The sequence below is a fragment of the Tauraco erythrolophus genome, chromosome 2 (assembly GCF_009769465.1).
Source record: "Tauraco erythrolophus isolate bTauEry1 chromosome 2, bTauEry1.pri, whole genome shotgun sequence".
Taxonomy (NCBI): domain Eukaryota; kingdom Metazoa; phylum Chordata; class Aves; order Musophagiformes; family Musophagidae; genus Tauraco; species Tauraco erythrolophus.
In genome coordinates this window covers 4,899,354-4,914,481 of record NC_141466.1, presented here as the reverse complement: position 1 = coordinate 4,914,481, position 15,128 = coordinate 4,899,354, and the positions used below count along the sequence as shown (strand labels likewise).

Below are 15,128 nucleotides of genomic sequence, written 5' to 3'. Positions count from 1 at the left end.
CTACTCCTCGTCGACAGCCCAAGAGGCCGCCTGCGGCGTCCCCTCGGCGCCCGGCACCTCGGCGCGGGCAGTGCCGGGGGGCTGCGGCTGCGGCTTCCCCTCGACCTGAGCAGAGGCCTCGCTGGGGGCCGGGGGCCGCCCCCGCCGTGCCTTCCGCAGCTGCGAGCGCAGCCATTGCAGGCTGAGCCTCGACTTGGGCTCTCCTCCTCTTCCTCCTCCTCCTCCTGCTTCGAGGATGTGGAGTGTCTGAATCGCCAGGGAGGTGACCGCGGGGCTGGGATCTCTGCTGGCGCCTTGAAGGGCCTCTCTGATGTGCTCCATCTCACCATCTGCCACCCGCCGTCCCAAGAGCCCCAGGAACCTGACGGCCTCCTGCCGCAGGAGCTCCTGCGGGTTCTGCAGGTAGCGCTGGCTCTGCTGCAGGTAGTCCTTGGCCCTGCTCTTCTTCCTGGCCAGCAGGCACTCGCCGACCTTCCACGCCTGCGCCGTCTCGACCAGCTGCACCAACTGCCTCCACTTGAGGAACCGGCCAGCGCTGCAGAGGGCTTCCTGGGAGGCCTTGGCCACGCTCTTGTCCTCATCGTACAGGTGAAAGAGCAGCGGCAGCAGGCTGTCCCACACCACCTCCTTCATCTTCTTCCTTTTGGCACCCGCAACGAGCCCCATCGTGTCTCGGAAGAGACGGATGGAGAGCTGCCGCACGGTGCCCGACTCCTTGTCGAAGAGCCGCCGCAGCTTGGCAGCCAGCGCCAGGGCGGTGCGGCTGGACTCCTTCCCCTCCAGGAGCTGCAGCATGTTGGCGAGCACGGACAGGACCATGTCACCGGCATCACCGTCGCCATCCTCCAGCTGCTCCATGACGACAGGCAACAGGACAAGGGATTTCTTTGCCACATCTGGCCTCTCGCAGAGCGAGAGGATGCCCCTGAGCACCAGTCTGGCCATCTCCGGGCACTGGCTCTTCAGATAGGTGGGAAAGATTTCCAGGACACGGTCCAGCTCTTCGTTGAGGTTGGTGCAGCCCAGCATCTCGATCAGGAAGGCCATGGTGACCATCTCCTGGATGGGGTCCTCCACCCTGAGGAGCTCTGCCAGGCAGCCGAAGATGGTGGAGCACACGTGTCTCGGGGTCTTCGTCATCTCCCTGGCCACAATGCACACTCCCGAGAGGTGGGTCTCAGTGCGGAGCAGGGCATCCCAGCCACCCTGCGCCTCGATGGCCAGCACCTGCTCCTCAAAGCCCATGCTGCAGAGCAGCAGTCTCAGGGAGTACACCAGGGACCTCAAGGCAGTCAGCGGATCCTGTTCGTCCTCCTTCCAGAAGATGTGCACCTCCTGCAGCGTCAGCTCCCTGGCAAAAGGCACTTGGAGAAGCAGTGCCAGGAAAAGCCGGGGAAAAATCGCCTCCACCACCTGCAGGTGGGTGGGCTGCACGAGGATCTTGGTTATCATTATGGTTGTGGCCAGCGAAAGGACACATGCGTCATCCTGGGTGAAGGTGGAGGTCCGGTGTGTCAGTGGGTCCATCAGCATGCCGAGCAGCTCCCGCAGCACCCTCTCTGCAGCCTGGGGCTGGGACAGCATGGTCTCCCACATGGCCGGGGCGGCACCGGTGCACAACGGGGAGAGCCGCAGCAGGCTGGCCACCACCTCGCTGGGATGTCTGTCCAGCAGCACCAGCAGGGCCCTGTTCAGGCCGTTGAGGGCTCTCATCTCACTGATGGAGGGCAGGTTTGTGTAGATGGCCCACACGATGTTCGTGACCTGCATCGCCTGGAAACCAGAGTCTGCCACAAGGACGTCCAGCATGTCGGCAGCCGCTGTGATGGTGTCGGCACTTGAGGACTTCAAGTTCTTGATGGCCATGAGGATGATGTCTACTCGCTCAGAGGGCCGGAGGCATTTCAGGAACTTGAGGAAGATTTTGCATGCAGGGCTGGTTTCTGAGTGCTCCCAGGACTGCCCTGCTTGCCAGTCCTCCTGGAGCCACTGCTGCCCTGCCTCATGCAGCCCCGATCCCCTGCTTCTCTGCTGCAGGACGAAGGTATGCAGGTGATGGAGAGCTGCTTCAGCCTCGTAGCGGGTGCCCGTGTCCTTGCAGGTGCAGCAGAGGGTGAGGTGCCCCACCAGCCTCCCCAGCATCCCAAAATGTTGTACCTTGGAGCACTCATGCTCGCGGGCTCTGGGTAGTGCAAAGCAGGGGCAGACCAGCAGTAGAGGGTAGGTGGTGAGGAATTCCATCAGCCTGGCGATCTGTGCCATTGCCCTCTCCCGCACCACTGCTCTCCGGGAATTGGTGAAGGGAAGCAGGAGCTGCAAGTGGTCCTGCAGCTCCAGGATGCCGAGGCTGCCCGCGCTGCATACCAGCGCCTGCAGCATTCTGTCCATCTTGGCCAGGGTCTGGGAGCAGAGAGAAGCCTCGGGGTCCTGGCTGTCCTCCTGCGGAGGCAGGTGGAAGACGCTGTGGAAGCAGGTCTGGATGAGGCTTTTCTTCTTCTCGTCCTCCGCAAGCAGCCCTGCTTCACTCATGGAGGTGATGGCCCGCATGGCTTGCAGCCGCACCATGGTGCCCACGTAGTCAGCGGGCTCCTCTTGCAGCAGCATCTCAACGGCCTGCATCAGCAGCAGATGGTAGAAGAAAAGCTTACGCCACATGGCGAAGCTCAGGCGGACAAGGCGGCAGGTGGTGCAGATGGAGGACAGAAACCTCAGCTTCCAGCCCTCTTGCTCTCGCCTGCTCCTGACAGAGCCCCGGATGATGTCCGGGTCGTTCTGTCCCTGCCTGGCCGCAGCCGAGGTGGAGCAGCACGAATCCGCTGGCAGCGGACCGTCCTCACGCATGTCCCTGGGCTCGGAGCTGGGAGCCGGGGCAGCTCCGTTCTCCCCCCAGTCCTCCCGGAGGCGGTCAGGGGGTCTCCTTGCCATCCTGCAGAAGGGGCAGAGGGAGGGAAGAGAGGGGCGAGAGGGACCCGGCACCACCCGGGGCTGCCTTGCCAGAGGCGCTGGGGCAGAGGTGGCCGCGCTGGGGGGCTCCTGGCTCCCGTGCTGTCCCAACACCGTCCTCTCAGACACTGCGAGGCCAGGGCCAGGTGACACAGAGTCACACAGTACCCCAGTGCCACCCCCAAACCCCCTCCTGCAGCCTCAGGCACGCCGAGGCTCTTCACTCTTCCGCACAACGCCGGGGAAAAGGCCCACGGGGCTCCCCTTCTCGCGGACTCGCCAGCACACTGGCACGCGAGATGCGCTCCCGCTGCTGGCTCAGCAGCGAGTGACGGGCTCTGCTGGGTGCCCCAGTTACAGCTGCCCCAGTGCACGCCAGGGTCCCTATGACGTCATCCCATTATGAAGGAGTGAAATTCCGTGAAGGAATTGCAGGAAGAGTTGAGGAGGCTGTTTGCACGTATCCAAAGCCAGACGTGCACACAAGGTCTGAGGACAAGGTGACCAGCCCTGAAGTTACACAGAGTGTCTCGTTGAAAAACTCCCCAGCGAGACTTTGCCATCCTTGAAGGGGGAACACGCAAAGTCATTTACATGCTGGGCAAGAGAAAATGAACCAGTTGGCTAAGAGAAGAACACTGAATATGCACCATTTTGGGGAAACGTTACCCAGATGGATGATTACGAGGTATAACTAAGGTTCTGTCCCGGGACCATGTAGATACATTGGGAGGAATTTCTCCCCCATGTCTCCAGGATGAAAGTTAGCCATGCCAGCAGGAAAACGACTGATCCCAGTGTAAGCTCACCAGCAGCAACTCTGCAGTGTAGATAAAAGGCTCCCAGCCTTGTCATTCCCCATCTTGTTCCAGCATTCCCCCGAGTAGCTGGCTTCTGCGGCGAAGCGGGCTGCGGTGGAGAGGGCAGCCTGTGGGCTGGAATCCTTGGAACATCCACAGAAGAGCACAGCCCCCACGCAGGCTCTTGTGCCCAAACGTTCTTTGGTGGTGTGACCGGAGAGGGAGATGACGTTTCACTACAGGTAGCAGCTCTACGCCAAGGGTAGACCTGTAGAATCCCGGGGGATTCCCCAGGGATTAGAAAACGGCCCAGTTCTATTTCTGTAATTTCAGGGAGAAACAGACTGACTCAGCAGGAAACCTTAAAATAAAGACTGCTGCTTTAGCACACGTGCATTCCGTGGCTTGAGGATGTTGTCCTTTCGACATGTGGTGGCTGTCACACTCTAACTTTTTTCCACTTCTGCACTTTTATTGCAAACAGCTAATCCCTCTGTTAGCGTTCATCCTGCTTTTTTCTTCTACATATCAGAGTCCCATATATTCCCTGCTTTCTAGAGAATGTCAATATTTGTTTCAATACACATCAGTATTTGTTTCACTCTTGAATCCTGCAGAAAGCACACAAACCTGTCACTGGTGGTCATCTTTTTAACATTCACTGACTGGAGTTGCAGTAGCAATTAAAACTCCAAAGGACAAGGAATTCTCCACCCATGCTGAACTCCTCCCAGCATCAGAGTCCGTGTTAAAGTGGTGCAATTAGAAAAATGTTTCCCAAACACCGCATGAGGACAGGCAGGCACTGACAACTCCGATTATTTAATACAGAAAGTTGCAGCACAGAAAAGACTCCATGCAATGGAAGGAATCCGAGATATTTTTCTTTTATTGCTTTGTTCAGGTAAAAACACACTTGGCACAATCCCTTGTAATGAATCTACATTATCACTGCAGAATTGCCTATTTTTTCAACTTTTAAAAATTACATTTCATTGTGGTTTTACTTTGTTCAGATCTCCAAACTTACTTCTGTGGAATGTCAGGGCTTTATAATTTCATAAAAGTCGGGGGGTTTCCTATTTATAGGTTAAACAACTTCATATTTTGTTGTACTGTGGCACACTGGCACATTTGCGTTTTCCATCATCCCGATAATAGATTTTTATCGTGTGTTTCCCCATTTTCAGATAGAGCAATCAAGTTTCCTTTTTTTTTTCAGCCTAAGGACAAAACAACTACCAACATGGACTTCTATCCTACAAGTCTTTGTAGATCTTTAGGTTGATGTAGATGATGCAAAGATTCAAATGGAACTTGACTTTATTAAGAATATTTTTAATTTAAAACACTAAGTTTGAAATTTTCTATACTAGTTAAAAGTATTATTTGATAGGTTTTATAGATCTTTACTCTATATTGGAACTCTCCAATGCAGTGCTCAAATCCCACTCGGTGTGCGGCAGCGCTACCAAAAGCGAAACGAAAACACGGGCCTATGAATAAGAAATGGTGAAACTGGCACATTTTTATTACTGCATCGACGGCACTATACATAACTGTTTCTCTGACGTGTTTACAGCCTGAAAGGGAAAAGAAAGCTCTAAAATACACACTTATTAAAAGGCTCTCTTACATTTATTGTTGCCTCTTCTCTCAAACACATTAAGCACCATTCAGGAACTTCACCTTGTTACTCTTCAAAAAGAAATCCCTTACTTTCTTTCTCTGTAAAGTGATAAACACTCCATTGACCGTATTCTCTGTTATTGCAAGAACCCCGAGATATTTAGACACGGTGATGAATTACCTCTGGGAATAATACATAATAATATTTTACACTTCTGTGATCTTTTCACCCAAAAGCCATATAACACTTGACTATCAGGGTAACTTTACAGATGATGAAAGAGGAAAGCAGAAGGTGAAATTCATTTTACTAAAGGAAATCATGGAAAAGAATCATAGTTATATTCCACAGAGCATGGAATACCTTTTCATTTTTGTTCTCTGTGTTGTGGTAGGTTTAACCCACACAGTGAGCAATGAAACTTGCTCAACCTCAGACACTACGCCAATGGCACAGTTTATTATTCCTTAATTCTGAATCTTCTGGACTCTGACACTTCCTGGTCATCTTATTTCCTATCAGCATGATAGGAGCCATCATGTCACGGTTTAACTGGGCCGGCAACTAAACGCCAACTAAACGCCACACAGGCGCTCGCTCACCCTCCTCCACCCTGGGGAAAGGGGAAATAGAATTAAAGGGGAAAAGGCAAAGAGACTAATGGCTTGAGATAAGAACAATTCCTACTAATGAGAACAATAATAAGTCATCTATATATATAATAATATATACAAACAAGTGACGTGCAGTGTAATTGCTCAGTCTGCTAACAAACGTCTGTCTCGTCCCAGCAAGCAATCCTGAAACACTTCAGTCCTGACACCACAATCCCAATCAAGTGAGAGGCCCAAAAAGAGAGTGAGATAGAGCTCTAAGAGCCCAAGAGTCCCAGAAGAGACCAAGAGAGTTCTTGCAGAAAAGAGGGAATTCCAACTTCTCATCTATACACTGGGCATGATGCTGCATGATATGGAATAACACCTCACTGGCCAGTTTGGCCCTTAATCCTAAACCTAAGTTCAAATCACAAGGGGAGTTGAGGACCCCCATCCCAGCCATGCTCCCCCCCAGCCTGTTGTGCTCCTGCACACTGGGAAGAACACGGGAAGCTGGAAGGTCCTTGATGTCTCAACAACAAACATCAATGCACTATCAACATTCTTCTCATAGCAAATCCCTGACTAAATCCAAAACACAGAGCTCTTCCAGCTGCTAAAAAGAAAAACTAGCTCTGTCCCAGCTGAAACCAGGACAATGACTAAATCTGAATTGGGCACAAATCACCTACAATTTTTAGTAATGCTCTGTTAAGCGGCTATCTTTGTTGTCTAGTAACTGTATCTCATATAATTTAATAACTAAATACACTAAATAAGTAAATTACAAAGCTGCCTACTCCAGTTTCTAGTCCTATTGTTAATATGCCCTTCTGAAATTTTCCAAAGACAGAAAATGAAGTAAAATCTGATGACTTAAACTTCATCAAAGTAAACCTAAAGGCATTTTCTGCAAAACAAATACAACATGTACTAGCAAAAAATGTGTTGGGAACAGAGCTTATACCTGTTTTTTTGTAGAACTCAATCTGCCAGACAACGTATAAAAATTCATACACAGACATCCTGCTATTTCTTTCAAAGGAATAATAAAAGTATAAGGCTAGCCAGGTTTATATATGAGCCAAACCAATTGCTCTCTAGCTCTGGCTGCCCCGAATCAAGTCATACGAACACCCATATTAACATTCCGCTATTCAAAATAGGACCATTAATCATAAAACATAACACTTGAGACTGCTTCTAAAACTCTAGCCTTGCTTTTTGTGTCTATCACTACTCTGTTCAGCCTGTCAGAGAGACTTTAAGCTTAAAGAAAAACCCAAAGAGTATTTTGTTAATGCATGTGTACGTACGCGCAATAGTATCTTGCTTTACTCTAGCTTGTTTGAGGAACAAGGTTTACACAGAAATTGCACAATGAAAATCAGAAGCTCTTTAGACCAGCACACCCCTTACTGCTGGGTGCCCCAGTTAGAGTTGCCCCAGCGCACGCCAGGGTGCCTATGACGTCATCACAGCAGATCTTTACCAAAGACTGAATTGGATTCACCCCTGGTATGTGGAGCCATTTCCTACCCAAGTGATAGTTTATCTGACTGAAGAGTTATATATTAAATATATACATATCAACTGAGAACTTTTCTAAAAACTCCTCTCAGGCAGAGGCAAGCTTTTTTCCAACAATTTCCTGTTGATTTTTAATTTGCAATGTTTCAGTAATTTCTCTTGTGTTCATTGCAAGAAAGCTTAATTTTTGCATGTCTTTTTAGGTGGGAGTCACAGTCCCACACGTCCAAGTGCACTTACCTCGGCACAGTTTGTACACTTGGCCTCAAACATCAGAAATTGCAGTATCAGGTGCATTGCCATGAACACATGGTGATGAGGCAGTATCACCAATTTCCTATGAGTTCGAGCATGCATTATTATGCTAATTATTATTGCTTTGGAGGCAACTGCTTGTGGCATAATTCCTTGTAAACAACTCATTTGCATTTAGAGCAATTGCTTAAGAAAAGGCACCTCATGGGTCTCAAAACATCTCTCAAAGATCATTCACCAATATCTTGGATATTCACAAAATACAATGCTGTTCAGAAACTCAAATGTTATTCCTTTAAAAAAGAAAAAAAATGACAAAACCACCACCAACAAAAAACTCTGAAGCAACCTCGTCAGCTAGCCTGCATAGAAAAGATTAAAACTGGGATTCCGAGATGTTACACGTCACTCTGCCAAGGTGCCAAGTAGCAAAACCATCATGCTGCTCATTTTATATTAACAACAGGATGAGAAACCCATGGGTTTAGTTCTTTTTTCCACTTAGTTCTCTGAGAGGTTTTTAGGCATCTTGCTTCCCTGCCCCGTAGTAGATGGCGTTTATTAACATCTCCCATCCCACACACACCAGTGCTTTGGACTCTTTCTCCTTTCTAAAGCTGTTTCTCATCTCTACTGAATGACAAGTATGACCCATCTCAAACTCTCACTTTGAAACAAACTTGCAGTATGTGACTTACGGGAAGTCAGCTGAGGCTTTTCACAATTTACATACAAACAAATATTTAAACGCGAGGATCTGAAAAATCACAGGCTAGCACTGAATATCATATTTTCGATGCTTATAGTCTACCTTACTATGATTTATGCCTTTCATCAAAAACCTGAAACGTAAACATTTTACAAAGTACCAAAAAGTTGCAGTCACATAGCAATATAAAGGGCAAATTAGTAAACTTCTTATTTTTAGTCTGCTGAAAGAAATTAACGCCAAATGCAAAGGGAAATCTCGCTTTAAGAGAGATATTGAGCTCCTGGAGCGAGTCCAGAGAAGGGCGACTAAACTGGTCAGGGGGCTGGAAAATAAAACTTATGAGGAGCGGCTGAGGGAGTTGGGGCTGTTTAGCCTGGAGAAGAGGAGGCTGAGGGGAGACCTGATTACAGCCTATAAATACTTGAGAAAAGATGGTGGGGAGATAGGGGAAGGGCTCTTTACATTAGTGATGGGTGATAGAACAAGAGGAAATGGGCATAAGCTTAGTGAGGGGAGATTCAGGTTGGATGTTAGGAAGTATTTCTTCTCTGAAAAGGTTGTCAGCAACTGGAATAGGCTGCCCAGGGAGCTGGTCGAGTCCCCATCCCTGAATGTGTTTAAGAATAGGGTGGATGATCTACTTGAGGATATGGTTTAATGGGGATTAGGGATGGTTGGACTCGATGATCTCTAAGGTCTTTTCCAACCTAGAAATCTATGAATCTATGAATCTATGAAATAAAATGCAGTGCAAACCCATTTCAGCCACAGTCACAACAGACTTTGCTGCTCGCCTCTCAACAGACAGGGAGTATAAAGTCCACAGTGGCACAGAAAGGCTAATGGCAGCCTGCAATCTAATTAGCCCTTATTACAGTATTGTCCAGAGATTCTACAGATTCTTCTTGAGAAAGGACACAAGCACAAAGAACCCACCCACAAAGGAGCTTCGTTTCCTTTCAGAAGCCTAGAAATGCAAAATAAAGGAGAGTCTTTGACCAGGAAGGAGCTTGGCTGAGCCTGGCATGTCAGTTAGTCTGCCTTGAGATTTTCTTGACTGAAAGAAGCAAAATCGAGAACAAGAGTATTTAGAATCATAGAATCACAGAATGGTTTGGGTTGGAAGGGACCTCAAAGATCATCTAGTTCCAACCCCCCTGCCATGGGCAGGGACACCCTCCACTACAACAGGTTCCCCAAAGCCTCATCCAGCCTGGCCTTGAACACTTCCAGGGATGGGGAAGCCACAGCTTCTCTGGGCAACCTGTGCCAGTGCCTGAGCACACTCGCAGTGAAGAATTTCTTCCTTAGATCCAATCTAAATCTGCCCTCTTTCAGTTTAAAGCCATTGCCCCTTGTCCTATCACTACACGCCCTTGTAAAAAGCCCCTCCCAGCTTTCCTGTAGCCCCTTTAAGTACTGGAAGGCTGCAATAAGATCACCCCGGAGCCTTCTCTTCTCCAGGCTGAACAGCCTCAACTCTCTCAACTGTCTCAGCCTGATGCTGATTCTCATCGTGGTCTAGGGGCCTTCTTCACTCTGGTGTGATGTATCCACGATGCTTGTTCTCGAATCCTGACTGCTGTGTGAGTGGTTAGCGACACCTGGAATGGACCTTCCCACCCAGGTTCCAGAGATGAACCTAAAAGACCTCTAACACATCCATAATCACCAGGTTCAATATTGTGCACGGGCCCATCGAAACCTTGGGCTCTAGTTCCCAAAACCAGCTTCTCTATTTCCCGAAGCTGGTTTTGCAGACTTATTAAATAATCAGTTACTATCTCATCCCTGATTTGAGTCGATGTTCCTGCCTGTACAGTGTCAAAAGAGCTCAGCCCTTCCTTGGTTCTGGGCTTAGTTCTAATTCTCAGGAGTGCTAAAGGCAGTGATTGGGGCCAAGACAAACCAGCTTCCTGACCTAATTTTACAATTTGCAGCTTCATCAGGTGATTCACCTTTTCTACTTGACCACTAGATTGGGGATCATATGGGGTATGAAGTTGCCAATCTATTCCCAAAAGCTTACTAACTTGTTGAACAATCTTTGCAATAAAGTGTGGCCCCTGATCTGATGATTACCACGGGAACCCCGAATCTCGGGATTATGTCTTGCAATAGTATTTTGGTTACTTCCCTGGCTTCATTAGTTCAGCAAGGGAATGCTTCTGGCCACCCTGAAAAGGTGTCCATCAAGACCAACAGGTATCAAAACCCCCCTTTTCTTCGGAGTTCTGAGAAATCAATTTGCCACTGCTGTCCTGGATAATTCCCTTTCCCTACTTCGCCGGGCCGGGCTTTTGTTCCTGACTTGGGATTATTCTGCAAACAAACCTCGAACTGCTGTGTTACTTGCTGGATAGTGGTCCATAACTACGGCCCAGAGCAACGCAAGGGGTATTATTATTTTACCATGTGGAGTCGTTTGGGGTTTTTTGTGATACCAGAGACTTTTATTGCAGTTTACAAGCAGCTTTTATAGATCATGCTTCCAGCCACCATGTGTGATGACCAGGCAGGCGTCAGGCAGCTGGTGGCCCCGAAGCACTCAGATGCTGGCCGGATCTGGAGGCTGCACCGCGTCCTCCTGCAGCCGGTCGCCGGTGAGATCTGCTGGCTGGGTCACCTCCTGCTCTGTGGCTGCCCACTCCTCCTCGTGCTGGCGGAGCTGCTCCAGATGCAGCCTGGCCAGGCAAAGCTACTTCTCCTGCGGCGTCTCCTCCAGCTCGGAGTCGCTGGACTACTCCTCGTCGACAGCCCAAGAGGCCGCCTGCGGCTTCCCCTCGGCGCCCGGCACCTCGGCGCGGGCAGTGCCGGGGGGCTGCGGCTGCTGCTTCCCCTCGGCCTGAGCAGAGGCCTCGCTGGGGGCCGGGGGCCGCCCCCGCCGTGCCTTCCGCAGCTGCGAGCGCAGCCATTGCAGGCTGAGCCTCGACTTGGGCTCTCCTCCTCTTCCTCCTCCTCCTCCTGCTTCGAGGATGTGGAGCGTCTGAATCGCCAGGGAGGTGACCGCGGGGCTGGGATCTCTGCTGGCGCCTTGAAGGGCCTCTCTGATGTGCTTCATCTCACCATCTGCCACCCGCCGTCCCAAGAGCCCCAGGAACCTGACGGCCTCCTGCCGCAGGAGCTCCTGCGGGTTCTGCAGGTAGCGCTGGCTCTGCTGCAGGTAGTCCTTGGCCCTGCTCTTCTTCCTGGCCAGCAGGCACTCGCCGACCTTCCACGCCTGCGCCGTCTCGACCAGCTGCACCAACTGCCTCCACTTGAGGAACCGGCCAGCGCTGCAGAGGGCTTCCTGGGAGGCCTTGGCCACGCTCTCGTCCCCATCGTACAGGTGAAAGAGCAGCGGCAGCAGGCTGTCCCACACCACCTCCTTCATCTTCTTCCTTTTGGCACCCGCAACGAGCCCCAACGTGTCTCGGAAGAGACGGATGGAGAGCTGCCGCACGGTGCCCGACTCCTTGTCGAAGAGCCGCCGCAGCTTGGCAGCCAGCGCCAGGGCGGTGCGGCTGGACTCCTTCCCCTCCAGGAGCTGCAGCATGTTGGCGAGCACGGACAGGACCATGTCAGCGGCATCACCGTCGCCATCCTCCAGCTGCTCCATGACGACAGGCAACAGGACAAGGGATTTCTTTGCCACATCTGGCCTCTCGCAGAGCAAGAGGATGCCCCTGAGCACCAGTCTGGCCATCTCCGGGCACTGGCTCTTCAGATAGGTGGGAAAGATTTCCAGGACACGGTCCAGCTCTTCGTTGAGGTTGGTGCAGCCCAGCATCTCGATCAGGAAGGCCATGGTGACCATCTCCTGGATGGGGTCCTCCACCCTGAGGAGCTCAGCCAGGCAGCAGAAGATGGCGGAGCACACGTGTCTCGGGGTCTTCGTCATCTCCCTGGCCACAATGCACACTCCCGAGAGGTGGGTCTCAGTGCGGAGCAGGGCATCCCAGCCACCCTGCGCCTCGATGGCCAGCACCTGCTCCTCAAAGCCCATGCTGCAGAGCAGCAGTCTCAGGGAGTACACCAGGGACCTCAAGGCAGTCAGCGGATCCTGTTCATCCTCCTTCCAGAAGATGTGCAACTCCTGCAGCGTCAGCTCCCTGGCAAAAGGCACTTGGAGAAGCAGTGCCAGGAAAAACCGGGGAAAAGTCGCCTCCACCACCTGCAGGTGGGTGGGCTGCACAAGGATCTTGGTTATCATTATGGTTGTGGCCAGCGAAAGGACACGTGCGTCATCCTGGGTGAAGGTGGAGGTCCGGTGTGTCAGTGGGTCCATCAGCATGCCGAGCAGCTCCCGCAGCACCCTCTCTGCAGCCTGGGGCTGGGACAGCATGGTCTCCCACATGGCTGGGGCGGCACCGGTGCACAACGGGGAGAGCCGCAGCAGGCTGGCCACCACCTCGCTGGGATGTCTGTCCAGCAGCACCAGCAGGGCCCTGTTCAGGCCGTTGAGGGCTCTCGTCTCACTGATGGAGGGCAGCTTTGTGTAGATGGCCCACACGATGTTCGTGACCTGCATCGCCTGGAAACCAGAGTCTGCCACAAGGACGTCCAGCATCTCGGCAGCCGCTGTGATGGTGTCGGCACTTGGGGACTGCAAGTTCTTGATGGCCATGAGGATGATGTCTACTCGCTCAGAGGGCCGGAGGCATTTCAGGAACTTGAGGAAGATTTTGCATGCAGGGCTGGTTTCCGAGTGCTCCCAGGACTGCCCTGCTTGCCAGTCCTCCTGGAGCCACTGCTGCCCTGCCTCATGCAGCCCCGAGCCCCTGCTTCTCTGCTGCAGGACGAAGGTATGCAGGTGATGGAGAGCTGCTTCAGCCTCGTAGCGGGTGCCCGTGTCCTTGCAGGTGCAGCAGAGGGTGAGGTGCCCCACCAGCCTCCCCAGCATCCCAAAATGTTGTACCTTGGAGCACTCATGCTCGCGGGCTCTGGGTAGTGCAAAGCAGGGGCAGACCAGCAGTAGAGGGTAGGTGGTGAGGAATTCCATCAGCCTGGCGATCCGAGCCATTGCCCTCTCCCGCACCACTGCTCTCCGGGAATTGGTGAAGGGAAGCAGGAGCTGCAAGTGGTTCTGCAGCTCCAGGATGCCGAGGCTGCCCGCGCTGCGTACCAGCGCCTGCAGCATTCTGTCCATCTTGGCCAGGGTCTGGGAGCAGAGAGAAGCCTCGGGGTCCTGGCTGTCCTCCTGCGGAGGCAGGTGGAAAACGCTGTGGAAGCAGGTCTGGATGAGGCTTTTCTTCTTCTCGTCCTCCCCCACAAGCAGCCCTGCTTCACTCATGGAGGTGATGGCCCGCATGGCTTGCAGCCGCACCATGGTGCCCACGTAGTCAGCGGGCTCCTCTTGCAGCAGCATCTCAACGGCCTGCATCAGCAGCAGATGGTAGAAGAAAAGCTTACGCCACATGGCGAAGCTCAGGCGGACGAGGCGGCAGGTGGTGCAGATGGAGGACAGAAACCTCAGCTTCCAGCCCTCTTGCTCTCGCCTGCTCCTGACAGAGCCCCGGATGATGTCCGGGTCGTTCTGTCCCTGCCTGGCCGCAGCCGAGGTGGAGCAGCACGAATCCGCTGGCAGCGGACCGTCCTCACGCATGTCCCTGGGCTCGGAGCTGGGAGCCGGGGCAGCTCCGTTCTCCCCCCAGTCCTCCCGGAGGCGGTCAGGGGGTCTCCTTGCCATCCTGCAGAAGGGGCAGAGGGAGGGAAGAGAGGGGCGAGAGGGACCCGGCACCACCCGGGGCTGCCTTGCCAGAGGCGCTGGGGCAGAGGTGGCCGCGCTGGGGAGCTCCTGGCTCCCGTGCTGTCCCAACACCGTCCTCTCAGACACTGCGAGGCCAGGGCCAGGTGACACAGAGTCACACAGTACCCCAGTGCCACCCCCAAGCCCCCTCCTGCAGCCTCAGGCACGCCGAGGCTCTTCACTCTTCCGCACAACGCCGGGGAAAAGGCCCACGGGGCTCCCCTTCTCGCGGACTCGCCAGCACACTGGCACGCGAGATGCGCTCCCGCTGCTGGCTCAGCAGCGAGTGACGGGCTCTGCTGGGTGCCCCAGTTACAGCTGCCCCAGTGCACGCCAGAGTCCCTATGACGTCATCCCATTATGAAGGAGTGAAATTCCATGAAGGAATTGCAGGAAGAGTTGAGGAGGAACTCAAGAGTTTCTAGAAAGTTGTCATCTCTGACATACTTATTGATGCTTTCTCTATAGTGGTGCTTTTTTGAAGGTGAGGTCCTTATCTCTCTTCTTTACTGTGGAGACATAACTACATACACATAGAGAGTTAGTCAAGTAACTGACTTTAAATAGACACCTCACGTTCGGGTGGCTAAAGTCTGGTGGGATAAATACTGATGTAAGGTGTACACAGAGGTAATACAATTTAAAAGCCTCACTGAAAACTAGGGATCTTCCAACTCCTACCCAGAATCCTAGGCACTGCATTTCACCACAGGATTTCTTAAATATGCCTGCTGACTTTTCAGGGAGATTGTTAATTGTTCTCTACACGCTTCACATCAGTTCTACTTGCTAGCATCTGCAGATAAGCACATTTCAATGGCTAATGTACATCCTAGTGCAACGCCAGCCCTTTTAAACAGTGTGCGTCATGGTCACTCTTTCTTCTGAAAGGTGCACTAAGAGAATGCCAGCTGAGGTCAAGGGAAGTTTTACA

The 15,128-nt window shown here is 52.2% G+C and overlaps 2 protein-coding genes across 2 annotated transcripts; both read right to left on the bottom strand.

The window, feature by feature from the left end:
- Positions 1–2,925, bottom strand: LOC147529136 (maestro heat-like repeat-containing protein family member 7). Its single transcript, XM_086631953.1, has one exon. The coding sequence runs from the start codon at positions 2,923–2,925 to the stop codon at positions 1–3; it is 2,925 nt and encodes a 974-aa protein (XP_086488079.1).
- Positions 2,926–11,206: 8,281 nt separating this feature from the next.
- LOC147529135 (maestro heat-like repeat-containing protein family member 7) lies at positions 11,207–14,134 on the bottom strand. Its single transcript, XM_086631952.1, has one exon. It carries the CDS (start codon positions 14,132–14,134, stop codon positions 11,207–11,209), a length of 2,928 nt encoding a protein of 975 aa, XP_086488078.1.
- Positions 14,135–15,128: the final 994 nt, after the last annotated feature.

Excerpts from the sequence above, each read along its gene's own strand:
- LOC147529136 (XM_086631953.1), bottom strand. The coding sequence starts at position 2,925 with ATGGCAAGGAGACCCCCTGACCGCCTCCGGGAGGACTGGGGGGAGAAC.
- LOC147529135 (XM_086631952.1), bottom strand. The coding sequence starts at position 14,134 with ATGGCAAGGAGACCCCCTGACCGCCTCCGGGAGGACTGGGGGGAGAAC.